At 38.3% G+C, this 10556-nt stretch overlaps 1 protein-coding gene across 1 annotated transcript in view; it reads right to left on the bottom strand.

Moving 5' to 3' along the window:
- Window positions 1-6665: 6665 nt before the first annotated feature.
- The window catches only part of LOC146617037 (uncharacterized), a 38726-nt gene continuing 34835 nt past the window's right edge, over window positions 6666-10556 (bottom strand). The window contains exon 6 of the mRNA XM_085372920.1: window positions 6666-6717. Coding sequence (XP_085229046.1) covers window positions 6666-6717 — 52 coding nt within the window. The remainder of the gene's footprint in view (window positions 6718-10556) is intronic.

Here is a 10556-nt window from a genome sequence, read left to right as displayed (position 1 = left end):
ATATCAGAGGGACATCTCAGGTTGAAGGATTTGAAGATAAAGTTAGCAAGGAAAGGATGGGATGATTGGGACATGTGCAGGAGAATGAGTGGTTATATTGGACAAATGTTGAATATGACATGAGGACAAGAGAAAGACCACAGTGTAGTGGACAAAGTGAAGAACGAAGGATTGGTGAGACAGAGGCAGATGATCCACTGTGGTGACTAGCTCAGTAACAGAATACGTTTGATTTAGGAAGGCTACTTAGGTAGGCTACGTTCACACTGCAGGCGGAAGCGCATCAAATCAGACTTTTTTGACCCTATTCGACCCATATCCGATCATGGTATGACAGTTTGAACAGCAAAAATTCAATATTTTGAAATCTGACCTGGGTCACTTTCGTATGTGGTACTGAATCTGATTCATATCTGATGTTTTAGAAAGCGACTGCTGTTTGAATGGTCATGTTGCATTAAATCCATCTTTTACGTCACTGACACAAGACAGACGCCAATTATCAGCGCCGGAGAAGACAAACGAGAAAGCATGGCGGCCATCGTTAAAGCACGGGCTCTCTTTTTTCTCAGTGTCATTTTTTTCTCTAATTAATTTGTCAAAATTAATCTTTTGCACATGCGGGCCGCTTTGAGGGCCGTGAACCGTTCACACTAGCACGCGTTTGCTGTCACATTTTATTTGTAGTGTGAACAACCACACAAAAAAAAATTGGATTTGAGGAAAAAGTCGGAATTCAGCACTAAGACCTGCAGTGTGAACGTAGCCATAGACTCATCTCATCTTAGACTCCTGCCATGAACCAATAACATGAGCTATGATGAGTCAATATCGCTGCATGTAAAAGTGCGTTCTGTAAAAGGCCAAAAATCAGGAATCTGCTGTTTCCTGTCTGGCAATAGATGCATTGTAAAAAGAAATTCTTTGCAGAGCACTGGTTCCTTTCATATTCATATTTTTGTGCTTTTTCAATTAAAAAGTTCAATGTCTTCTTCTTTGAAAGAAAAAAAAACATAGCTGACTTAAAGTTGGCCTCTAAAGCCGCATCACTCTTTCGACTCTATATTTCAGTTTGTCCTTGAAAGCCCCGTTCTAACAAGTTGCACATGTACATTTGCCTTACATGCTGGAAGTAGACAAAAAAGCATAGGGCAAAGACCCCAATAAGGACAAGTTTTGTGCAAAGATTGTGTTAATGTGACTGAAAATTCTTCCTTTCAGTGAACAGTAACCAAACGCATCATGGCTAGAACACAGCAGCCTCTTCCTCTCAAACTGCTGCATCATCACTGAGTCATATCCAAACACCAGGCGTTTGGCACAGAAGTGCTGGTGTAAAAGTAAAGAAGTAAAGAGTTAACAAATACATAACCTAAGACAAGAAAGGTGCTAAAATGTGAATAGAAGGGAAAAAATCGCTATTAACTATTCAGACAGTGAATCCAAATAAAGCAAAAATGAACTCAATACGACAGTTTTGCTGATCCCTAAATATGAACTAGTTTTGCTAAAGGTCTCCTTCACAGTGAAAGTCCTTCTATTTTACTGAATATCTTGTTTGGAGTCGTTGTGCACACTCTGTGTCCCACCCACTGGCAGCTTTAGTGCACGCTGCTATTGTCTGACCTCTTGACGAGGTCATTTGTTGTCTAATGTAACAGTGTCAGTAGCACAGGCCCTTGGCCACTTAGTTTTCTGTGGCTTTTGAAGTAAGTGGGAGTAATCAGAGTAACATAGGAAGTAACTCTGAGGTAAGCAACCTTTAAGTGGCGGTTCACAACTGTCAATTCTCAAACTGTTCAGCAGCAGCAAGTTCAGTGTTCACATGTCAAGTAGATTTTTTCCCCTTATTTTTCTTTCTCAGTTTTTCCGCTGCACTTTAGTCCCAATTTTTTCACCCTTTTAAGCATTTTTTTTCTGTTCAATCTTTTCCTAGCAAATATCCATGAAGTTAAGAATATTGTTGGAAAAATTATAAGAGACCTTCGGGCAAAGATTTACTCAGTATGGCGTGTGAAAAAACTTACTCTGTTATGCTTTACAAGCCACAGCTGGAGAGTCTGATTAAGGCTCGACACACTGATCATTTTTTAAGATTGTGTTATTTTACATCGTAGAAGACCCTTACTGTGAGAGACAGTACAATATAGATGTCTTTGATTTACTCTGTAAAAAATAATATAATTCTTAATTTATGATTCAAAGGTTTATCAGCGGGAGATGAAGAGTGAACTCTTTCCACTGGTGCTCAGCCTTTCTGGCTTTTGACCCCTTAATGCAATATGTGTTTTTGGCCGTTTATCACAGGTTCTGGGTTTGGTGTGGACATAACTCGTGTGTGGGTTTACCTCTCAGAAGGATCTTTGAGGCCAGAAGAGTTTGAATTTTTATTTGTTATCAAAACGTATTGTTATTGTGTAACTGCAATTGTATGAATACACACTGCAATGACAAAGTATTTGACCCTTCCTGATTTCTTATTTTTACATATATTTGTCACACGTACAAGGTAAAAATTACACAAACCGAGTAAAAACAGAATGCAGTTTTTAAATGGTGATTTATTAAGGGGGAAAAAAAGCTATCCAAACCTACCAGGCCCTGTCTGAAAAAGTAATTCTACCTAAACCTGATAACTGGCTATTCCACCCCTGGTAGCAAGAACTGCAATCAAGAATTGGTGATAACTGGCAATGAGTTTTTCACAGCACTGTGGAAGAATTTTGGCCCACTCTTCTTTGCAGAATTGTTTTAATTCAGACACACTGGATGGTTTTTGAGTATGAACAGCCTGTTTACGGACATGCCAAAGCATCTCAACCTAATTTAGGTCTAGACTTTGACTAGGCCTCTCCAAAACCTACATTTTTGTTTGTTTGTTTGTTGGATCCATTCAGAGGTGGACTTCTTGGTCAGACATTTTCCTTCTGGATTTTCTGGTAGAGAACAGAATTTATGGTTCTATCAGTTACAGCAAGCCATCCAGAGCCTGAAGCAGCACTACCACCATCACGTTCTGCTGTTGGTATGTTCTTTTTATGAAATGCAAGTTTTATACCAGACTCAAACCTTCCACAAAGTTTTGGGGATCATCAAGATGGTTTTTGCAAATGTAAGACAAGCCTTTGTGTTCTTTTTGGTCAGCAGTGGTTTTTTCCTTAGAACTCTCCCATAAGTACCATTTTTGCCCAGTCTGTTTCGTACCATTCAATCATGAACCCTTAACCTTAACTGACGCAAGTGAGGCCTGCAGTTCTTTAGATGTTTTTCTGGGTTCTTTTTTGACTTCCTGCATGAAACTCCACTGTTCCACGTTTTCTCCGTTTGTGGATAATGGCTCTCGCTGTGGTTTACTGGAGTCTCAAAGCCTTAGAAATGGATCTCTAACCTTTTCCAGACTGTTAGATTACGCGACTCGTTTCTCAGATGTCTCCTTGGCATGATGGCTTTTTTTTTTTTGGGGGGGGGGGGGGGGGGGGGTGAGATCTTTTAGCCTATGTAGCTTTGTCAAACTGTTTTTAAGTGATTTCTTGATTCAGCAGGTCTGACAAGCCTGAGCATGGTTAGTAAAGCTTTACTCAGTTTTCCAAAAAATGTGGTTAATCCAGTTCATTCATAAATTAATAAGGGTTGCCAATTAATTTTTCACACAGGGCCAGGTTTGGATAACTTTATCCCTTAATGAATAAAATAATCATTTAAAAACTGCATTTTTTAAAATTTACTTTGGTTATCTTTCTCTAATTTAGAAATTAGAAATAGGGTCGGGTCAAATACTTTTTCACAACACTGTACCGCTTGAAACCTAGAATTTATTTCCACAGGTATAAAAAAGCAGTAACTTCAAGAATTCCTTTGAAATTATTTGTCATGTATTCAAAGGAGAAAGAAGAAAATTGTTTGCCGCTGCATTGTCTGTCCCTTTGCCCGTCTCCGGTGGATAACGAAAGAAGGTCAGCATGAGCATAGTGAGAATCAAGACCCCAGCTGTGTTCCCATCCAAGCAGGAACTCTTAATCAATACCAAGCAGCCAAAAAAGGCATGCTGAGAATAGTGAGGGTCAGGGTCACAAATATCTAGCCAGTCTTGTGTGCCAAATTGAACACTGGGATTCCAGGGGTGCAGAAGGTGTTAAGGCACTGACCTATGTGAGTGATGATGAATAATAGAAAGAATTTATTTTATTTCTACCCCGTATCTTCCCTGCTATGATTTGGTTTGACTTTTCAGCAGAAAGAAGTTATCAAAGTTTTTATCTTTTACTGTCTCCTGATGCAACTAAAGTCAAACGCAGACACAAAGGTAATAAAAAAAAAAGAAATAAAATAAAATTACACGCAATTCAAAGCTTCCTTCATCCTTTCTTGATGCTGCTTTCTTACTAAGCACACTGAGCTACTGCCTGCCATTGGCATTCAGATCACACCTGTGCCAAATGCACTCGAGATAGCTCTCTGAAGGAATCAGGCTGTCTGTCCTTCAGGCTCTCGTCAAAGTCTGCTTTAATAATGGGATTTCCACACATTACATACAAATTCACTGGCCTCTAATGTGGGAGAATAATATTTCCAGGAAAGGGTGCACTTCAGACCCAAATTGAATTTAAAACATTTCATTGGCTTTAAAAAGGAGCTCTGGCACATGTAATGCCCAGGAAATAATACTTTGCTCCACTGAGCAGCCAAACACCAGGCAGAGGATTAAATGATGGGTGCTGCTCTGGATTTGCCACACACTGGGGCAGTCTTAGTACGGTTCAGACGTTAACACTGATTTCAGCAGATCTGCTTACTGTAAATGGGTTGTAGTTGAACCCTTATAGTGCTAATATCCAGAAACACGCTGGGTCTGGAATTTCTTTTGTTTTGACTGCTTGCTCCTCATTTCCTTCGTCCGTTCTCTTCTCTCGCCTTTACACAAATATGCACAGCTACACAGACTCTCACGCAGTCAGACACATTATTAGATTACGTTTGACAGTGGCTGAATTTGCTTAATGATCACATTAACACATGGACATTACCTGTCCACAAAGCTCTGTCTGAAGCATCAAATGTGTCGCATTTTAATGAGACGCCCTCGTCTCTCTATCTGAAAGGAAGCTACTTCCGGGATTGATGACTGTGAAATGAATCAGCATGCATATTGCTTAATCCAAATCATAAAGCATCTGCCTTTTGTCCTGGAAAAATATTCAGGAGCAATTTCTTGAAGCAGTTTTTTATTTTTGCTCCATTGTTTTATGATTATGGACAGTGTCACTCGCTCACTCACTACTTGTGAATTCTAGCACAGTTTTCTTTCAAGATCAAACATTTTTTTAGCCAGATTAGTCATTCCCGGTTAACTAAAACCAGGCTTAAATAATCTGACAATGTGTACATAACTAGCCTGAAAGGTCAGTTGTTGAAAAGATACAATGTAACAACACCTCTGATCTAAGTTTTACTTTACTATCTTTTCTTATGAATAAGGTTCAGATCACATATACATTACAAGACAGTAGCTATAGGTTAGATAAAATCAGACTGTCAAAATTATATCTACAGAACCTAAAGTTTCCTAGCAGTAGATTTAATTGTAACGAGATGATCAAAGTTAGTCACAACACTTGTCAGTAGTTTAACGTTGAAGATGATCCGTTGCTACTTTAAGGTGGTGGAATCACAGCTCAGCTTGCGTAAAGCCTTCGTGACTAATGTGTGATTTCTTCTTTTGTAGAAAACATTTTGTGTTTCATGCAGGTGTTTGTTCCTTCTGATTTAACAGCTGCCTTTTACTTGGTGCTAGCATATCTTGGGCTCTTGATACAAAGTTTATATAGTCACAGAAATCCGAGATGGAAGACCAAATGTAAAACATTGGAGTTGCATCAAATTTTTTTATCATTCAACATGTCAATATTCACCTTGCTCCAGGATATGTCTGGAAGTATATTCATATTTATAATACTGACTAAATCATCACTTATTGGCATTGAAAGTCAGAAACTTAGTATCAACAAGAAGTTGGAGATCAAAAATCTGGAGAAAGATCTAAGTATAATTTATAACATAATATATATAATATATGGAGCAGTCATGGTTTGCCCTTTATATCGTCACAGTTTGAACAAAATGAAATAAAACAAAAGCACAGAAACCTTTATAAATGTTTCAGGCTTTTTTTTTTTTTTAAATCAGTTTGATTTTCAAACAAGTTTGGCATATTTTTTTAAATTCTAAATTCAGTTTGTTTGTCTATTTTTTAAACTGTCTGTCTTAAAAAATGTAATAAAACGTAATAAAATCATTGTGAGGAATAAAATTCCTCACAGTGGGACTATAATACCATCCTACAAGCATAGCAACCAGAAATGTCAGCACTACACATATTTTCCTTTTTAGTATTTTCTTGTGGTTTCAGAATAAGTCAGAGCAAAAGAAAAACAATTCATCATGCTCTTCCATTTGACATTTCGTGGCTCAGGCGTGCCAAAACAAAGCAAGTACTGGTGGCGCAAGATATCCTTGTCATGGCACACAGCTTGACAGTGATGACAATGGCCTGAGTCACACCCATGGCACTGATTGGTTAGTCATTACCCCCTCACAAGGCAGTAATTGGATCGATTGCTTATTCAACAGAGAAACTGCTGTTTCATTCAGTATGCCAGATGAATCAGTCAACGTGGTGGGTTGGACAGATTCAAATTCGGACGAGGACCATCCTGCTTTCTAGATTGGAAGAAGAGAAGAGAGTGATGTAAGATCATAGACTATGTGTGCATTTAAATACACATAGACTATGTGTATTTAAATGCTTTAAATACACACATAAGTCATTCTAAGTACTCTGGCAGCACATTTTAGAAACAGTTTAGAACATGGGTGGGCAATTCCAGGCCTCGAGGGCCGGTGTCCTGCAGGTTTTAGATCTCACCTTGGGTCAACACACCTGAATCACATGATTAGTTTGTTACCAGGCCTCTGGAGAACTTCAGGACATGTTGAGGAGCTAATTTAGCCATTTAAATTAGCTTTGTTGGTTCAAGGACACAGCTAAAACCTTCAGGGACACCGGCCCTCGAGGCCTGGAGTTGCCCACCCCTGGTTTAGAACATTTTGAGGTAGATAAAACAGGAAACTATTGCAACATTTAATGGCACTTAGAGTAGTAGCCTTACTGTGAGAAAGTGCATTCATCACCACCAACACTGAACTAAAAAATTTTTTTAAAAGCACGATAAATTGTGCATCTGTTCATTTGTTGTTTAAAACTGTTTTGTTGTAAACCAGTGAAAACCCAGCGGCTAGATTGAAGCTTGTCACTTATGGACTTCCCCAGCATGTAGCCATCTATCTCATCTTCTACCAGGTCATATGTTAATCCTGGGTGTTTTTCAAACTCATTGGTAGTCACTTCAATCACTCACCTGGAAGTTGAGAAAACTTTCAGACTCGGTCCCTCACACTTTCTGTCCCCATGGTTATTTCACCCGTAGTCACTGGAAGCCATTGAAAGTGATTAACTTTCTATGGTTTCTGGTCACCGAATCGCTGAAAATCACTTACAGTGTGTACACAGCTTTAGTTCTACCACCATATTCAGAATCACTTTCGTTCATCTTTAATAATTTTAGGTCTAATTCTGATTATAAGTTAAATATATATATATATATATATATATATATATATATATAATTCTTAACACATGATCTAACTTCCTTGTTTTTTTCCTTCCTTGAGAGTCTCACAATAGGTTTGCCACATCGGCCTGAACTTGACTATATGAACAACTTTGGATTAGATTTCCATTAAAAAACAGGCACATTCATTGATAAATCCATCCATCCATCTTCTTCCACTTATCCGGGGCCGGGTCATGGGGGCAGCAGAGAAGCCCAGACCTCCTTCTCCCCAGTCACCTCCTCCAGCTCGTCCAGGGGATAAATCCTAACTATTCTTTTTCTCATCCCAAATTGATCGTTTTGGCTTTTGGTGAAATGTCTCCAAAAAAAAAATATGGTAGATGAAGAGTTTTCATCTGGCACCATCATCAGGTCAGAATTTTGATTCATACAGTAGTTTGATTTATGTTTGAACACCTGCAAAACTAAAACAGCTGAGTGTTCTGGGTTCTGCGAGTTACTTTTTTTCTATCCAAGATCAAAGAATAATATTTTAATGTGACTTGAAGTAGTTGTTTGCTTTGTTTAGGACTTTTGTATTGGGTATTGTTAAAATCACAACCTGCATTGGTTGCCTTGACGTCTAATCTCATGTTGCATGGTCTGACACCACGTAGAAGCAGTGTATGGTATGAAACAGTTTCCATCTGCCTCTGCCACTCTTTCTCCCAAGGTTAACTGCCTTTCTTTGGCCTTGTGTAAAACCAACCTTGAACACTGAACCCGTTTTATGGTATATATAATTACCAAGTCGAAGCAGTGAAGCTGCACAGTTAATTGAACTCATGATTTAGTGTAAGAGTGTAAAGACACATGGTGTGCCTCAAGAGGTGAACCACATTGTAGAAACTTGACAGGTCAGCCTTGTCACGGTTAGTCTTTTCCATCTGAAGGTTTTCAGATTGAATGGGATGTACCCATGTGTAATATCACATCGGCCAATATCTCATCAAAGCTGACAAAGACGTGTAGTTGACAGGGTGCTCTCTCTTGAACTTTGATTTGATTCGTACAGACTAGATATTTTTCTATAGCTGTCACAGCAAAGCAACGAAAGTAAGTGTCAAAAGAAGGTTTGTGCAAATATATGTTTTCTAAATCAATGACTATGTTTCCTATTCCTATTCAGACTCATTGTTTCTGTTTCTCCTCATGCGTCTCTCCAATGACAGTTGCACAATGCAAACAGTGTGGTCTGTCCGCGTATGCTGTCCTGGGGCAAGGTCTCAGTTCAGTTCGGGACAGTGCTGCCTTGTTCCTCTCACATTACTGTGCTTAGTTACAAAACAAGCTGATGGCATGGCTTTAGTCAGGGTCAAACACTGTTGTCCATCTCTATATATCAAATTCCATGTTGGCAGCAGAGAACTATGATTTAGCTCTCATAATAGCTCTGTGCTGGTGGGGGATGCATGTACAGTACAAGGCACTTTTCCAAAAATGCTTAACAGTCAGTGACCGTCATTTTATGGCTTTGAATTTCTGCCATCATGTGTTTTTTTCTGGGTTCCTGCCCCACTTCCATTATCAGAAGCACAGCTATGGCGTGACAAATAAGTTCACATATGACAGATAATGACAATGAAAGAGTAAATCAATGTATCAGTGTCAGGCTGTAGTTATTACATTTGCATGGAAATGCTTGTTGGTATGGTAAGAGTTAATGAGCAATGTTTTGATAACCGTGAGAGCTTTCCATTTACATTCCCCATACTAGCAGATTATAACCAGTAATGGGTCCTCCTGGACAATCCCTGAGACACACCCTCTATTAGAGCAATTATTGTGCCCTGGTGTACTGAAAGGCTTTGCTTTTTGGTAGTTCTGATCAATTCTGATTTGTTATACTGGTCCCTTTACAAATTGTTCTCTATTCTAAAAGTAGAAGAGCTTTCATATTGAGTTTCTTGGTCATATGATGTAATACTGTTACATCAGATAAGCAAAGTATAATGACTTTATATATTTCCACATTTGAAAACACTACTCCATTCTACTAAAAATAGGTCAAGTAGAAAAATGAACTCACAACTGTTCAACGTGGGCACAGACAGGAAATTTAATGAACCCAGTTGTTAGAAACCAGTCAATACAAATGCACCACTGCAAAACAAGCAGTGTTTGCAAATGACTCCATCTCAGTTTATGTTTAGATATTTGGCTGATTGGTGTTAACATTGCCAAGGTTACTCTACTTTGCTCCAATGTCATTTCTGTTTAAAAAATATTTTTTCATTGCTATGAGCCCTGAGTTGGAGCCTCAGAAAATGTTCCAATTATGCAAAGAGGGCACAAGCTTATTAGTTTTGAAGGGTATGAACTGGGCTTGTTTTGTATAATGTCAAATGCTCAGACAGTGTTGTTTTAAGAGGACCAGAAGTTTGTCAACAATTAGTTATACTTTAAAAATGAAAATGGGCGATCCCTTTTAAGGGTTGATTAAATCTTATCATTATAGTTTCTACCTACCCAGTCCATATATTTTTATGAGTTCATGTCTGGTTTTGGTGTTGAGAATGATTTATGTTTGATTTCATTTCTTTTGTAATACTTATTAATTTAGTTGGTTTTCTATTTGTTTAATCATTGGTTTAGTTTAATTCCTTGTCTATATGTCCTTTTTCTGTGGCCCTTTATGGTTTTTGCTTTGTTGTATTGCTATTTGCTATTATTATTGTTATTATTTTTATTATTATGCTTTTACTTAATTCCTTATTTGTGTTCCTTTCTGTTCTAGTCTTACATTTATCCTTTGCCTTTCTTTGCTCATCCCACTGTTCAGCAATGTCTCACTTCCTGTTTTATTTTGGCGGCTGTTGCATTCTGTGCCATGTGTTGAGTTCCACTTCCATTGTCATGTAGAAATAAAACCTCAAAGACAGTCAG

Source organism: Diplotaxodon limnothrissa, linkage group LG15 (assembly GCF_057381915.1).
Source record: "Diplotaxodon limnothrissa isolate DT_005_m linkage group LG15, D_limnothrissa_male_GT1.1, whole genome shotgun sequence".
In the NCBI taxonomy this organism is placed as follows: Eukaryota; Metazoa; Chordata; class Actinopteri; order Cichliformes; family Cichlidae; genus Diplotaxodon; species Diplotaxodon limnothrissa.
This window is presented reverse-complemented; position numbering and strand designations above follow the sequence as displayed.